Source organism: Lingula anatina, chromosome 2 (assembly GCF_051362555.1).
Source record: "Lingula anatina isolate TDL-2025a chromosome 2, LinAna3.0, whole genome shotgun sequence".
Classification (NCBI taxonomy): domain Eukaryota; kingdom Metazoa; phylum Brachiopoda; class Lingulata; order Lingulida; family Lingulidae; genus Lingula; species Lingula anatina.
Genome location: NC_141768.1, coordinates 22,359,444 through 22,376,933, shown reverse-complemented (window position 1 = coordinate 22,376,933; position 17,490 = coordinate 22,359,444). Strand labels below are relative to the sequence as shown.

Below are 17,490 nucleotides of genomic sequence, written 5' to 3'. Positions count from 1 at the left end.
TCTGATCCAAATGCCAATGCTCTTTTTGTTCCACTGATTTGATTCCTAATAAATTTACCAGATTTTTTATATTTCTAAATTGATGTACTATTTTTAAACGCAGTGCTTAAACTTAATTTGAACCGACGTGTGCTCAGTTTGATTTATGCATTAGAAATTCAAAATTGACATCGACAGTAAAGCTTGTGTTTTGTGCTCGGATTGTAGGCCTAGCCATTAGATAAAGACAACAGATTTGAGGTTAACATTAAAATAGATTGGCGGATAAATCCAACATCTAAAAAAAAATCTTAAGTTTCTTATTCCTATAATTGACATGTAGGTCAGATTATTATAGGCGTAGAGCGAAGGTAGTAATTAAGAAGCTTCTCTGTCCTGGGTAAATGATTGACAACAGTCTCTCTCTCCCCCCCCCCTCGATGAGCTCTGCAGTGTTTAATGTGTCAGGTGAGATTGCGATTGTAGCGTCCTGTTGCTGGTTAAGGAGCGTGCAAGATGCTCGCAATGAAGTGGAATGTATTAATTATTATTTTTCATAATGAAGTCAATTTTTTTGAGTACAGAAATGAAAAATACAGAAAGAAATATTAATGCTATGCTAGATGTTTTGTATAGGTTAGAATATATTATATCAGTAAAGTATAACTAAATAATATCAATTATCAGTTATAATTATAAAATTCCCATCATTTAGTAGTAGCCATATTTGACAGCTCATTTGAAGACACAATTTAGACAACTTGTCACTTGCAGCACCATCTCACATTCTCCAATCGTTCTAGTTTATTTCGAGTTGTAAAATCTGCAACTTCTCAGAAAGCGAGTATATAGTGCCTTACGGCTCAGGAAAAGTCTAAAATGTTTATTTTAAATTATTCAATAAATAGCTTGCGTCTACTTTCGCGTTGTCCCCAGGTTTTTAAAAATATGAAAAAGAACAAAAAACAAAACATTCGTTACGTCTTTTGATGCAGGTCATCATTTTTAGTTGTTTGCTGTTTTATTTTATTTGTTAATTTTTTAAAATACTTTTTTGCAACATTTTAACCATTAATACAGTCTTTAATCAGTGGCAATTTCTGAAAAAAAAAACATAGCAATTGTCCACTCTCGAACTTATTATTATTATTTTTTTTACTAGCTGAATCATAGTTCTAAACCGTAGGCCTACCAAATGGCACCGTACATTCGCCCTATAAAATGCAAAGTTAAATATTTTACACGCATTTTGAAAAATATTTAGTTGAGGTTGAGGACAAAACTTCTCAGTAAAATAAACGTTCAGCTCGTTATACCCTTTTATATTAGCAGTCTCATTTTGTTAGTACCGAGTATTAATAACGTGCAAATATAAAAAGGGTTGTAAATTAAAACTTCCGTGACTACAAGTAAAACAACAAGTGCTGTATGATTTAAACAAGAAAGCTAGCCTACATTTATCACTTTCTGTTACCCGAGATTTATAAAAAGGAGAATTCGCAAATATATCTTAATCCTCATTTTCCAGTTTCCTGTTTTCTTCAAATTACATGCCTGTATGATTGTTTTCAAGAATGAGTGAGCAGCGTTGCGGTGCAGAAACGTCCTTGACCTATTTAGCCTCGAAACCCAATAGTATATTAATTTGGATATCAGAACGCAATGGATAAATATAGAGAACTTTAGAAAACACAAAGGAAAGACATAAATCTCTAATACTCTAGGGAAAACTTACCACACGCTTCATTTTAGGAATGTTATTGAGGTGAGAGGCTATATACTTTACTTCCTTTGAACTGAATAAGAAGACAACACAAGTAAATCGCTTGACATGTCAGTACACGGTGCTGATATTAATACCTTGTTTTTACGACGCATGGAAAAGTAGGTAATACATACAGTGTATGTTGTTGTTGTTTATAGATATGAGCATAGATGGTTTTTGTAAAAGTTTTTTTGCGGTAGGCCTAATGTTGAGTATGTGCTGGCACCGTTGCATAATAATATTAACGTGACTGCCAACATACAGTAATGGTGGCAGCTATTTGTACATAAATGCAGTTTGTCGCCCAAAATAACAAGTCTTAGGTATTGATTGTTTTGCTAAAACTCAGTTATGTGATAAATGTCACCACATGATAACAGAATTTAAGGGGAAAACATCTTAAATCCAAGACAAACTTGTATTAAATTTGGGGGGTGGGGGTGGGGAGGGGTGGAGACATATATATATTGTAGCACAAAATTCATACATTGGGTCTCCAATTTTAGTTTCTGATATGTACTTTCTGTGGTCAGGCATGGAAGCAAGCAGCCCCAAAAGTGTAAAATTATGACCAGCTTGCGTATCCACCACGGGGGAGCTCTCAAATCTTGCTGACCCTATTCCCATAGACACCATATTGGTTTATACATGATTGACAAAACCTGGGACTCTCACTGTGCAGTCAGCTAAATGGTATGATGCCTACTTGAGCAGCTAAGATGTAGTTAATTTTCGTGTGTGCTCAGCTCCTGGGAGCCCTTTCACTTTGTTTTGAATACGACCAGTGTTTCCGGGTAGCTTATAATTCCGGAATTCCGTGACTATGGGAATGGGGGCCTTTCTTACCTCTCATCTCCTCAACTCACTCTCTTAAGTCAACCGGTTTTCCTTTCGACAGAGCCATGAGTAAGGTAAGGTCCATCTGCTTGTCTACCAGTTAGGCTGCTGTGAAATTGAACACATACTTTTGAGGGATAATGACAACAACAAACATACTTCTAAATGTGAGAAATACCTCAGTTTACCACCTGGAAACAAACTCTGGAATAGTGACGTTGGCCATGCAACTTCATTTGTACACCTTGCTATGCAGAAGGCTACTTCTTGGAGACAAAAAATGTGTGGCATTATTTGACCTACCTACCTCTCACAATCAGAAGTTCGTTATTGGTTTTCTTTTGTGGTTGTTTTAATGTTAAATTTCACAACAGCCTAACTGGTTGTTTTATATCATGTATAAAATAGACTATTTTGTTTCTAGTGCCAAGTCACAAGATGTCATGGTTTGGATTTGCAAGGTACCAACATATTATATTTCGTATAAATGTTTAATTGAGAGTTTTATCAATTTTTTAGTTCTGAATTTAGCAAGGACAAGAAGCTTTATGGGATCAAAATACGACTTGGACATTTTCAAACACAGGAGGGATACCTTTAAGAAATGTCATCTAGATCAGTCAGATTTATTATATTTAAATATCCTTAAATCTGTTATGACCTTCCCAAAATCCCATATAGAAAGTTTCCATATAGAAGTGAAATAAAATTGCCTGCAAAGAGTGTTTATTTCGTTTCCTTTAAGGAGAGCTGGAAATTAAATCATTGCACAATTTTATCCATATTACAGGAAGGTGACATTTCTGATTTGAGTTTTTTGTTATGCAGACACAGGTAATTTAAAAAAAATTGATTTACTTGTAGATTTCTTGGTTTTTGTGTCACATTTTCTGTCTTTGGGACTGCTAATATAGTACAAGGGGGAGGGGGGTCATATAACTGCTAGTTACTTTCTATGTTGCTCACACTTACTTATTTGCCACCTTAATCCATAACCCAACCTATTTGCAAGAGCAAAAATAGATGACCCACCCCCAATAGCTAATGGTTGACTTTTCCTGAGAATATGCAGTGTCATACATGTATATAAAAGCAAAATCCAAGAAACAAAGCCCAGTGTGAGGAAAAAATTGTACAAGAGTACTAGTACTCTTCTTAATAGGAACAGGAAACGATGGGGGTATGCTGACCAGAGGTACCATATTTCACAGAAAATACACTAATACAATAAAATATAATCTACGTCAAGGATGTGAGAAAAATTGTTAACTAGTGTTTCTCATACTTAAAAAAAAACTTCATATTTTATTGTCAGGCATGTGTGCTTAGTGCCTGTGGACTTCAAAAACGGTTGTTTCATCGACACAAACTACAACCATTCAGCATTTACTTGGAAGCTTGGAAAATAAAATTGATAAAATTTTTGGAACCAAAAAGTCAAACACCAAGTTGGCACAAACAAAATTTGCTGTAAACATTTTTAAATAATTAAAATATGTTCTAATCGGTGTTAAAATCTCTAATAGATGCCTAAATGGCTCCTGAGAATAACAAAACTTCATGGTGTTACAGATACAATTTTGTGGACATACATTTTGGAAGTGCTCACCTTTTCTTCTAGTGTGCACCATGCTTTGATGATATTCTGCAAACCATTTTGGGTAAAATATAACTTTTGATTCAGTGAAATATGTGTTGATTTTACAAAAAAAAAAAAAAAAGAAAAAAAAGGGTGTTACATTTTGTGGGTCTTACAAATCAGGCATGATGTTGAATTTTTTTTTCTCTTTCAATAATTGCATAGAAATAATACTATTTGAAGCTACCATATAGACCTGGTGATGGTCATAACCTTTGGGTCTTCTGTGCTTTAACTGTTCCCTTATATTTTTAGCAAATTTCTCATACATAAATACTTTTTTTTTAACCATTTTCACATCTAGTAAAAGACTGAAACTTATTAAAGGTCATAATCACTGATTGAAAAAGTATCCTGTTAGTTGAGAAAACCTGCAAAAAAAAATTGGATTGTAAGGAAAGGTCAACCAGTGTGACTTACTTCCATGCCTAATAAATTGTACATCATTTGAATTTCTTCCTCTTTTTTAGAGCATTTAAGTCATATTTTGACAGTGTTTTATGTGTATTTATCCCTTTGGGGTATCTTTTCAGAGAAAAAAAATCTGTATTATGAAAGATTCAGAGACAAGGGGAAAATGACATAAAAAAAGAGGCAGTTATATGTCCAGGCACCTTTGGCTATGGGTTATATCTATATTTCTGCAGTATAAATGATTTCCTTTTTCTTTCAAAGAATCAACTTGACAAAACAATGAAACTTATCACCTTTGATGTAGGTGACATATATTTCTAAAAGGCATTTACATCAGTGATGTGACTATGAGTATTATAGCAAGAGATGTGAGAGATTTCTAATTCATTTGGAATTTTTGAAAGCAGGATAGCAAATGCAGAAAACCAGCCTGGTTGAACTCTTTTTCTTGAAGTTGGTCAATTTTCATTTTTCACTCACAGGCAATTTCTAAGTGTGGCTTAAATCTCCCATGGGCCTGAACCCTATGCTACTTACATTTTCTGTATGTTCACATAAATAGCAAAACAATTGAAAATTGGTGGTGATTCTGCTGAAATATGTTATGTTATATTGCATCAGAATTCACAAAAATCCTATTAAGTGCACTGTCATCATTATTTTTTCTGTATATTTGAGATGTTTGCCACCTTGTTAACCACAGAGAATGGGTAAGATTTGTTATTTGCATGGTACAGAAACAGCCATAAAATTGGTCTGAGTTGTTTCTCACTCAGAAGAATGGAATCCTATTCCACCATTTTACATGTAAAGTATACTTTCTGGTGTCTCCATCCTGACCAAATTAATAATGCCTTTTATGACAAATCACACGCTGTTGACTAAATATAGAATTAATGAACATGCAACCACTGTAGGTATTACAGAACTGATATTGACAGTTAGCTGTATTGAGGATTAGTGTTGCTCTTCATTAACACGGATTCCGCAGTTATGTACAGCTAGCAATACATAGATTTTTATCCATTTGTAATCCGATTGTCCGTATAATTAACAGAATAAAAAAAAGTGTGAACTTACTGATCAAAATATATTTCATTGAGCATATGAACCAGTGAGATTTTGTTGCAGTTCTGTAGATTGTGGGTGATATATCCTAGTTGTGCTTCCAGCTGGTAAATCCTACATTCAGGTATTGGCAGTAAGGCAATAGATTTAAGGTTTTATCTAAAATGTATTGTTTTCAAACATATTGTTTTATTAGACGCCAAAATGTGAAAAGTTACACAATTGAATGTATTTATTCCCAGGATCAGCCATGTGTTTTACATCTTTATTGCAGTATTTAAGTACTTGTATGTATCAATACCTGTGTCTTGCAAAGATTTACAATTAGCACTTTATATAAAAGTGATTCATTTGGGGTTTCAGTGTATGATTTTGCTACTTTTCTCATGGCATGTTCAGGGTTGGACAGAAGCTGTCTTCTGAGTCTTCTGGAAAACGGTCAGAAGTTTACATTGATGGGCATGGAATTTTTTCTGTGAGAAGACAGTGAAAAATTGAGGATGGTTCAACAAAGATAATTTGGAAGACTGCCAGAAAATATCTCTGGATCCGCCCCTTAGGTTTATATGATAGCATTCAGCATGAGTCCCTGAGTTGTAAGAGCACAGTTGCTTTTGTGACCTAACTCGTTCTGTATGGTCCCACACACTGGCTGTTGTGTCGTCAAATAAAGAAAGATCTATAGAAAACGGGTGTGAGATAAGTTTGTGTCAAGGCATTAGCCAGGCAACAGTCCAATTGTCTTTTGGACTCCCTAATTTTGTTTTGAACAGCCTTTTTTTATAATTATTAGCAGATACATGTATAGCCTAGATGTCCTCTCTCAGAAAGAAAATAATTTTTGGACTCCCTTATTTTTAAATCTGGCTAAACCCCTCGTTTGTACAATATTGAAATAGTATGTAATAGTTTTTCATTAAATTATTTTTTATTTATCATTATTATCAGAGTTGCATCATTTACATTTATCCTCAACTAGAGTAATGTGCTAACTGATACCATGTTTGCCCTGCTTGGTAGAAAAGCTGCATATAGACAAGTGGCTGTTCTCCGTGGGCTCAAAGAAAGAGATGTACCATTGAGGCATGTCTGCTAGGATGAACTCCACCAGTATTCAGCAGTCTGTGGATGCCAGTGTGACAGCTGGATTTTCCTCAAAGTATGGTCTGCAAGAGACATGGGTTCAAACAGATTTGTCTTTGCATACACGGGACCTAGATCTTTTAGAACTGATTTACTTGTTAAAGACATCCAATATATTGGAGCTGAGGCCAGTAACTGGAGAGTGTCCTTTATGTGGCTATGTGAAGGCATCATGCAAAGATGGAGTACCAGGATATAGCAAGCAAAAGAATGGCCGGCAAAATCTTATCGAAGGTTTCTCTAACAAGCCAATTCTAAACAATGGAAATAATGAGTGTTGGAAACAGATACAGACTATGTCAAAGAAAACTGAAAGAGTCCAATTGAAAACTGCAGACCTGAGGAAAAGAAGACCTGAGAAAGAAATACCTCCAGCTGACCATCATAGTGCACGTGAAAATGACAGTTTAACTACAGGTAGTACATGAAAATTCTAAAATTAGAGGTATATAGATTAACAATAAGTAAATTATCAAAGTTTTGATTCATCCATTTGAAGTTTGAAATGATTAAATAATGGCACTTACAGGCCCGTAGCCAGCAATTTCAAAAGGGGGGTTCTTTTTCTGAAAAAGTGGACCTTTTCCATAAAAACTCCATGTACCTAGATCAAATTTTACCCAGAGTGGACCTTTTCCTAGCAAAAAGGGTGGTTCTTTCGAACCCCCTGAACCCCTCCTGGCTACGGGCCTGACTTAAGTCCTGTACTGGACACAAACATGCAGATGCTATGAGTCCTGGTGGCCTTTCCATTTGTCAGTTGACATCAATGACAATGCATTAGCTAGGTTCTCTGAGGAAGTCACTGGGATGTGGAAAAATATAGGAGCTCATCCATCTGTACATGAGTGTCCAGTATGTGATTTAATTTCTATTCCTAAATATAGTTTAAAGGACTGAAAAGTCCTTTGTGCCTTTCTGTTCATATTGCTCTTATGATTAGCTTCAATGTTTAATGAAAAAAGGAGCAAAGAGGGAAGGTTGTTTTAATTTGAAATTATAAAATTTTGAATCTTTAAAGGTTGGATACAAGAGTACTGTAATTCTATTTTACAGATGACAAGTTAAGCAACCAAAACACTGTATCTACTCATTCTCCAAGGTTGGCAAGTCTCAACAAAAGAAAATCAGAAGATGTAAAGACAAAAATGCATAATCACCCAAATGTGAAGCATCAATGCAACCAAAATTTGAGCAAGACCTTACCAGTAGACAGCAATAAAGATGTTCGTATTAGCACAGATAGTTCAGATCATGTCCGCTCGCGTTCTCAACAGCATGCAGTTTTTCCAAGCACAGAAGCATCTTATGCCCCGTCTTCAGGGCACTATTATTCAGACTCACATCATTTTGTTGACAATGCTGGAATTTATAGTGCTGTCTCTTTTGAAGATACAAATACAAATCTTTTGACCTGGCATAAAGATCGAACTTTGAACTCTGAGGAAACTTCTTGTATACCAATCGGAAGCCATCTTGCTTCTGATGATTCATCATTCCAGTTCTTGCAGTACTCACCTCTAAACACTGACAGGGTCCCCATGGTTAGCAGTGGCTTTTATGATAACCAAAAATCTCTTTTTCCAAGATCCACCTCACAACATGAGATTTTCTCAAGACAAAATACAAGGTCAAATGAACTAATATATCAAGAAACTAATACAAGAATTTCTAAACGGGAAGACTCAAAAAAGCTATTAAGTGGAGCTTATGAACTTAGTGATAGCTCAAGTTTCACTTGCAGTGAAGATGATAGTAAAATGGACAGTTGCAATTCATCTTGTCTCCAGAAGTTCTCTTCCTCATCAAGGGAGAGGTTGTCTTTGGACCCATATAGGGTTGTAAGTTGCAATACAGAAAATGCCAAGGCAGAGCAGGGCAGGGAAAGAAAGCATTGCCAAGTCTGCGGGGACCTGTCATCTGGATTCTATTGTGGAGCTTTTGTTTGTGAAGCATGCAAGGTGAGATTTTTTTCACATACAAAGTACAGTGTTATATGTGTGTTTCCATAGCCAATTTTGTATTCAAGGTGTACTGAAGGATATTGTACATGTCATCAACATTCATAAAAAGAGGTAGTAATGGTAGTGATGTTTGGATTTTTTTTTCACTATTTCAGAAGTTCTATTTGCGTAGTCTTAAACAGAATTCCAAGAAATATTCTTGTCTAAAGAAAGGCCAGTGCCAGGTTTCCAAAGAAACGAGGACAGTTTGCCAATACTGTCGTTTCAGGAAGTGCATTGCAATAGGCATGACTAAACATGGTAAAAACTTTTAATTTGTTATATTTTGAAATTTTCTCTTATTAGGTGTTATATGATTTTATATAATGCTCTTTGCTTATGATAAGTTTTAGAAAAAGTATGGTTACTTGCCCCACACTACTAAAGTAAAAGTATTGGACACATCCACGCATGCACACACACATCTAACATAAACCTGAATGGTTTTCCTAGGCTCCTCCTCAGGAAATGAAGCAGACATATCCAATATTCCGTGCCGTGTGTGTGGGGCACCTTCATCAGGATTTCACTTTGGAGCTGTCACCTGTGAAGGATGTAAAGTGAGTATTGTAAAAAATACTTAATTTATTTGGGAGAAAGTTATACATCAATGATATAGCTATTGCCTGAATCTGTCCAAGTCTTTGCTGATAGCCCCATCTACTTTCTTCTTTCAAGGATGTAAAAACAGTCAAATTTGAGCAGTAAGAGGCCAACTTGGCAGATTAAGTGTCCGCTTTATAGAAAGACCCAAAGCATATCATTCCAAAGCTCTTTCTCCCCAATTTAGTTAACTTTGATATGGAAATGGAACATTTTTATACAATCTTTATACAAAATTCCAGATGGCCTTTGCGGATTTTGTCAGTTTTCATGGGTTTATTACTACTTGCTACTTGGGGCTAATATGACAAAGAGATCCTGAACTTTGCCTTCAAATTATGCATGATATGGGTGTGTGTAAAGAAGGGACATAAACTCTTTTTAAGTGAAGCTTGTAGGGGGAAGGGGTTGAGTAATGATTTCTGAGCAGGAAATAATTGCCCTTTTCTTGACATAAATTTATTTTGGCAGATAAATTCATGGAGAGGGCCTTTAACATCGAGTCATCTGTATTGCAAAGTAATTCTTAAGTAAGACTGCTGTTGGAGAAAGTTGTTCTTTATTTTACTGGAAATCCAAACATCACTCATAAGTGAAATTGAAGTGCCAGGAATTTGCTTTCAGCACTTCATAGAAGGAATTCCCGTATATAGAATACATTTGTAGATTCTTTCTTCTTTCAGGGCTTTTTTAGGCGAACAGTACGTGAGAGAGACAACTACTACTCTTGTAGCAAACGTCAGCAGTGTTCCATCACAGAAACAACAAGAAACATCTGCAAATACTGTCGTTATAAAAAGTGTCTTAGTGTTGGCATGAAAGTTGATGGTAAGTTTTCAAAAAGATGATATTTTTCCATTTTATCATATAAAGAGACTGTATGTGTGGCGATAGCAGGTATAATTTTTATGGTGGTCTTTGAGATCAGCCGTCCATCGGAAACAAACCAATGAGATGGTGCACTGGGGACAAGCACTCTTCTAGTAGAGCCATCTGGGCAGTATAATTACCAGTTAAAGTAATAATGTGCCTGTTGTAGTTACCAGGTTAATCTATACTCAAGTGGAAAAAAAAAGATGACTATAATACAGACTGAAGACGAGGTCTTCCTGCATGTTCCAGGTAGTAGAATTGGTCGTCAACCAAATGCATTTAAGCATGCAGCAATGTTAGAACTGAAGCAGATGCATCATGCAGTAGACCACCAGAGTCTGAAACCACCCTCGCATCCGTCCCCAGTGCCTGTCAGCACAACATCACTGGAGCAAACTACATCTGTGTCACTGGCGCCATCTACATCATCTGCTACAACAGCTGTTCTAGACAAGGAACCTAAGGAAGGTGATGTAGAACCAGTGGCACCGAAGGAAGATCTAGCATCTTTGCTAATCAAGGAACCCCAGGAAGATGAAGAGGAACCAGTTGTGATTGAAGATTCTGCCTTAGAGGAATTGGTTCAAGTTTTGAGTGAGGCTTTTGAAGAACTGAAGAGGTTGCAAAGAAATGAATTAGTGAGTTTCTCAGTTGTGTTTATTGTTGCATTGTACAGATCTAGAGCTTCTTAAGGTGTATTTCTGTAAACTATGATAGTTTTACTTATTGTAAACATAATTTCCAACCGTAGATACTCAATGCCTTCCTTATGTCTGCTCCTGTTGAGGCTGCTGTTGTAATTACAAGAAATAGCTTCCCTTCCTGGATTACCGAAAACATTAAATTAAGTTGACAAATGTTAATTTAATTCTAAGGCTTTCTATGATTTATAGCTGAGGGGTAAATCTAGTGTGCAATTATTAAGCATTTGTTGTGAAGTTTAATGTAGAAATCCTATTTAAGTTATTATTGCTATTCATAGTCACTAGAGACCTAATGACGTGCCTGCTCAGCTCTAGATTCATATCCACAAGGTGGTTATGCCCCTTATTCCTCTACTGTATCTTACCATTGATCTCTTACTATGATTAGTTAAATGTTTGACACCAAATGAATGGTTACTCACTGTGAAATCACACGACTTAAAGCTAATTTTTTTTCAGCCAGTGGACCTGCCTGACATGGGAATTGATGAATTATGGCAGCTGATGATGGAAAATTTTGAAAAATGTGCAAAATGTGTCCTATCCTTTGCAAAGAAGCTGCCATGTAAGATGATACCACATGCAGTATCCAAGAAACATCCACTCACTTTTCATTTCCTCTGCTGAATTTAATGAATGGCAAATTAAATGAATTTTGTGTAATTTTTAGATCAATCTGTCATGTGTGAAAATGCTGCATCTGATGTGTTTTGTTTCTTGGTTCCAAACACATAAATAACATTTAGCTTAAACTTCAATTAACTTTTTTACTCAAAGTTTTTGCTTCTCAAATATGACACACCTTTGTGCTTGTCTTCATTTCAATAAAACAAGCAATTGGGCTATGCAGGCCCAGGACCTAAATCTGCTTAAGAACATTGTTAGAACTTCCTTAGATCTTTATATCCAATACAGCTGCTTCATTTCCAAATCCTAGCAGTAAGCGTATGTTCTTCATTTCCAGGTATATTTTTTGAAATATTTATTGTCAATTCTCCATTTTATATATCTCTTATTTATATATTTATTTGTTTGTTTCAGACTTCAAGGAACTGTCGATTGAGGATCAAATTTGTCTGGTCCAAAACTCTATTTACCAGCTGGTACATACATTACTTGGAACTTTATATGATAGCGTCAGCAAGGAATACTGTTACTTTCATTTTCCAAAGCGCATTGAACAAAAAATCCTGATGTTGTTCCCTCAGTTCCAACCCATAGTTGACCACTTTCATGCTGCAGGGAGTGCAATTCAGCTGCTTAATTTGAATAATGAGGAGATGGGGTTCTTCACTGCACTGCAGTTATTTTCTTCAGGTAGCTAGCTATTTAGCTTTGATGTTTTAAAGAATATATATTTTAACAATACATGCATCAAATGCAAAATTAAGATTATACAAAGCATGTCTGTGCTTCTGAGCATTTATATAATACTGCTGTTAGGGCCTTAAGCTTGTTGCTGTTGAAATGGTGTTTATTGTCTTCATTTTATATGTATGGCCATTTTGATAAAAATACTTTTTTAGTGATTTCTTTGTTCTCATGGCGCCCTTTCCTTTAATATTGTAGATGAAGGAGAGTATGAAAATGAGAAAAAGATAAATGATATACAAGAAAAGATTTCAGCAGGACTTTATGAGTATTTGTTCAGTAAGTACCAGTACTATATTATGAAACTCTAAAACTGCTGGGGAGATATGTTGATGGAGAGCATTGCTGTTAAAGGAGAACACCACTTTCTGGGGACTTATGATTACTACGGGAATTAACAAAATTTTCATTATGATATTTTTCTAGCAAAGGAAATGGTTTGTCATTTTACCCATGCTGTTTTCAGTTGCAGTAACTGTGTTTTCATTTATAGAATATATTCAGGTGACCTTTACATTGTTAGATCACTTAGCTTATTCCTGGTGCAATAACCCTTTCCTTCCTCTGTTTAGAGATGTCTCCAGAGAACAGTCTACAGCGGTATGGACTCATTCTTCTGCAGCTTCCAGTCCTGCGATTGATCAGTATACAACATCAGCAGATTATAAAAGACATGCATAAAAAGAGAGAAGATATTGAATTCCACCCATCTCCTTTGTATGAAGAGATGTTTATAGAAAATGGATAATAGATTTGAAAGATATTTGCTTATATTTTTATCAGGTGGGGCAATTAAAACTGCCTTGTTTTCTTAGAGGGGAAAATATAAAGGTAATCATAGTTGTTCTTTTACATCAAAAGCTTCATTGTGTCTGGTATTGGTTCGCAAAAGAAGGACATCTAATTTTTAAATTCCTATCTGAGCAAGAAGCTTTTCTTCAAAAGATTATTTAATGAGGAAATGAAAGTTAATTTATATTCAACTACACTGTGAAATAGCATATTGTATAATATTATTATACAATATTGTATAATAATATTATACAATATGCTATTGTATATTGTATAATATTATTATTGATGCCTTATTAACACTATTTGAGGAAAGAAACAAGAGTATGGTTTATCAGTTATGTTCACAAACCCCTGGCAGACGGACTTCTTTTTTAATGCATGGCATAACAGAATTTAGGCTATGATTTAACAGCCAGGGACAATCTACATCCTTTGTTTTTATTATAAAACAGTCATATTCCATCCAATATTTGGAATGTTATTGTCTCAGTCAATGCAATTGCATCAATTGTCATAAATGAGCTCTTCAGATGAATCTCAATTTTATTATTACTTTTGTAGAATTCTAGGCCTCTGATTGGCCGATTACTGTTGTCAAATATGCGTCGATGGCCTGTGTTTTGGGATTTTGCATTGATGTTAAGTCGTCACATGTGCACAGCTGGTTGTGACTTAACAATGGGGTACGGACGTGAAAGGTAGATATCATGTTTTGAAATGGAGTCAGGAAGGTTCATGTCATGTCATAACTGAGTTACCTTTCTTCAAACCTAGGTGGACAATCTGTTTAATATGTTACACTTGTAAAACTCTGCTATCTGTATTGCACAGATAAATATTTTCATTTTGTAAGTGGTCAATGCTAATTAAAATTAAAAAAAAAAAATTGCAATTTACGTAATGGAGTCATTCTTTTCTCAGACCACCTTCTTTTCTTGAGAAAATGTAGTCTAAGACCCCATTCCCATAAACACCAGCGGTCTACATAGATCAATCCAACTATGCAGAGACTTGCTGAATGCAATTAGCTTAACTGAATGACATACTCTTATAATCACTACTTTTTCTGTATTCTACTTAATGCAAGGAGGGAGCATGTCATTCATTTCAGTTTATTGCACTCAGTGTGAGTCCCTGGATAGTTGGATCAGTCTGGACCGATGGTGTCTATGGGAATGGGGCCTAGGAAGATGAACCGAATTTGGGATAAACAGTTTGTTGCTGTAACACCACCAACCAATTTTCTGTATCTACTTCAGAGAACTATCATCTAGCTTCTATTTTCACTTTCAGCAAGTGTATTTACCATGATATTTTAAATGGGTCATGCCTAAATGTGCAGGAAAAAACACATTAAAAAAAAAAAACGGTATGTTTGAAAACAAGCCAGCAAAGTTGTCAAAAGTACACGACAAAAAGCAGAAAATAAAGATGCAGAAAATGTCATTTTGTCAATTTTGATGTAATAATAAATAATGCTTATAATAGCACAGTCAATCAACACAAAATTTTAATCATGAACAACAGGTAACATGGACAATAAGAATTTAGTTTCGGGACCATGAGAGTTCAATGTAAAATATTTTTCCATTTATAGTGTTATCGGTGTTGCATGTATACTGAAAAAAAAATGAAAAAAAAAACAGCATAACTTTTAAGAAAATGGCCCCATCATGCTGATTTTTTTAACTTGACCTGCATATTACGAATATTTATCAGTTCTGTAAGTTTCAAGCCAAAAGATAAAATGGTTTTCCACTAATTATCACATTATTGGTTAAAGTACATGGTGATGACGATAGCAACGACGTCGGGATGACAGACGCAGGGGGACCCTGACACCCCCTTCGCTTTCCAAAAAAAAAAAAAAAAAAATCACACCAATGGTCCCCTCCTGAAATTAGAATTTTGACTAGTTAAATCATAGTTCTACACTGTTGGGGGGGGGGGGGGGGGAGGGCCGGCTTTGCATCAGCAGTCCCCCCCTTCAAATAATTCTCGATCCGCCCCTGTATATGTATTCCTTTATTGATACTACGTATTATTCTATTTTCTTGCATCTTAAAGGAAAGTTACAAGGAACAATTCCTAACAGTCTTGAGGGGCCGATCCAGGATTATTTGAAGGGGGGGGTCCCCAGATGGGAAGTCGACCCCCCTCCCCCCACTTGGCGTGGGGTTCGGGCCCCGAAAAAATTTGGTACGTAAGACGGCAACCGGTGCCATTTGGAATGGTTTAAAACTATGATTCAGCTAGTCAAATTCCAAGAGGGGACCAAAAATTGAATATATATATATATATATGCGTGGCCCCTCTTATGAGCATGCTTTCCACTTAGAATATGCGTTGTTTTTTGCTTCGTATTCATACATTTTGGAAAATGTAACATTAACCACATAAAAAGGATTATCAGGAAAGAGTGCACTTCACTTAGCAGATTTGGGAAAGCTCCCTGCCATCCTGAATCCGCAGTTAAACAGCGATGACATTAAGTAGTTTTTCATGAGTTACATGCCAAAATGTGGGGACTGGATATAGCTAATTGGTCTCATTTTATATTCACGTGACCAGCTCATTATGTTATCAGTGGAAATCTCCACTCTTTACGCCACAAACAATTGAATGGAGGACACTAAACACAACTGGGTCATAATACATTGTTGTTTTAAGAAAAGCAGAGTGTACTTCAGATATTTAAAATTCCAAAATTGAACGATATGTATAGTTCATGTACATGGGGGACAATACTTTGTACTGAAGTTGAAAACCGACGTGATAGTAACACACAACAATCCATTTTCAACACCCATCAAAATTTGCAACAAAGAGCAATTTTTGTTTTTCTCTAGTGTGTGTGCCGTGAATGATCCCCGATATGACAAAAAAAAAAAAAAAAAAAAAAAATATATATATATATATATATATATATATATATATAATATACATATATACATATATGACAATACTATCTTTTCCATAATATACAGCTGCAAAACAGGCTGGTATATCTGTGCCCCAGATTAAAGTGTTGTTTAAGTGTAATTTTTGGCTAAGAATTAAAAAGGTTTAAAATACACAGCAATGTTTGGAAACAAAAATTTGTGGTATAATAAGACAAATACACCCCCTATCACATAAAAGCACCCCCATTGTAATCCAACCCATGGGAATATATTGACAGACTTTCAACTGTTACCCAGTATCCCAGACATATATATATATATATATACACACACATATATACACACACACATAGTGTGTTTGTGTGAAGAGACATCCAAGTACATTATTAATTTGCGTAAAAAATTAGGGGTTTTCAATCATTAACGAAACTACAGTACTGGTAGGCCAAGTTTTCCTTGCCATTCATTTGCACAAAATAAGAGTAACTTATACCATGGCACTTCTAACAATAGGATAATTGTGCTTGTATTTCACATGCAGGCTTGTCTGTATTTTCATATGCTTCGGTGCATTTATCCTATTGTTTGAAGCGCCAGCCATGGCATAAGTCAGTTGCAACTATTTAATATTTCGTCCACTGTATGTGACATACAAAAGCAAATTGTATCTCGGCTGCACCTCGATATAATTTCACTATTGTATGTCACATGCAGTGGATGACTCGTGTTGTAACTAGGGCTCTATTCCCATAGATTTTAGATCGATCAATCCCCGCGGGTAGTCTCACTAGATTACTTTCAGATAATCCGACTTAAATGTCCGTCCCGCCTACTACAAGCTGTAAGGGGGTAATTAACTTTCGTGTCCACCCGGCTGACAGCTATTTAGCGTGAACCCCCAGGGAGTTAGGTCGATCTAAAGTAGGTCGATCTAATCTATGGAAATGGGGTGTAGTACTTTTGGTCTTTTCATGTAATTCGTATTCATGTACTGTGTGTTCAGCCATGACCATGGCAATGTTTAGAGAAAAAATGCCTCGTCTGAAAAATTAATCCACAACTTTTAAAAAAAATTTAATTAGCCAGATATGTTTGGGTGGTATCTACAGTAAATCATTCATAGAAACAAGTTTTAACTGGAACTCCTTGATGGAAGATCGTGGAGGGCAGTTTTCCCTCACTGCTTTTCACCATATGAATGAATTTTTATTGATAACACACTTTCACACCTGAGGTACAATCATCGGGTCACGGAATTTACATCTTACTATATTTAATAAATAATAATAACACAATTACATAAAAATATACGGGTATAAAAAAATCTTGTTTTTGTTACCCTGAATTTATCCCCCCCCCCCTTCAAAGACAATGAATTACGTCAATTATGGGG

General features: G+C 35.6%; 1 protein-coding gene across 5 annotated transcripts; it reads left to right on the top strand.

The window, feature by feature from the left end:
• Positions 1-1,750: 1,750 nt before the first annotated feature.
• On the top strand, positions 1,751-14,640 carry LOC106166340 (uncharacterized). Of its 5 annotated transcripts, XM_087004809.1 has the most exons (12): positions 1,768-1,867; positions 3,006-3,042; positions 6,723-7,262; positions 7,902-8,806; positions 8,965-9,109; positions 9,302-9,408; positions 10,135-10,279; positions 10,574-10,962; positions 11,488-11,593; positions 12,070-12,345; positions 12,598-12,678; positions 12,972-14,640. In XM_087004809.1, exons 3-12 carry the CDS (start codon positions 6,788-6,790, stop codon positions 13,145-13,147), a joined length of 2,805 nt encoding a protein of 934 aa, XP_086860935.1. In that variant the 5' UTR covers positions 1,768-1,867; positions 3,006-3,042; positions 6,723-6,787; the 3' UTR covers positions 13,148-14,640. The 5 variants fall into 5 exon arrangements, with proteins under 5 accessions (XP_086860934.1, XP_086860933.1, XP_013400324.2 ...); XM_087004808.1 differs by lacking the exon at positions 3,006-3,042 and having other exon boundaries at positions 1,751-1,863; XM_087004807.1 differs by lacking the exon at positions 3,006-3,042 and having other exon boundaries at positions 1,751-1,867.
• The last annotated feature ends 2,850 nt before the right edge of the window (positions 14,641-17,490 follow it).

Bases quoted from the DNA above. Each gene is read 5' to 3' on its own strand.
- LOC106166340 (XM_087004808.1), top strand. From the start codon at position 6,788: ATGTCTGCTAGGATGAACTCCACCAGTATTCAGCAGTCTGTGGATGCC. The intron at 9,409-10,134 runs GTGAGTATTGTA...TTCTTCTTTCAG, and splicing joins TCACCTGTGAAGGATGTAAA to GGCTTTTTTAGGCGAACAGT. The intron at 12,679-12,971 runs GTAAGTACCAGT...TCCTCTGTTTAG, and splicing joins ACTTTATGAGTATTTGTTCA to AGATGTCTCCAGAGAACAGT.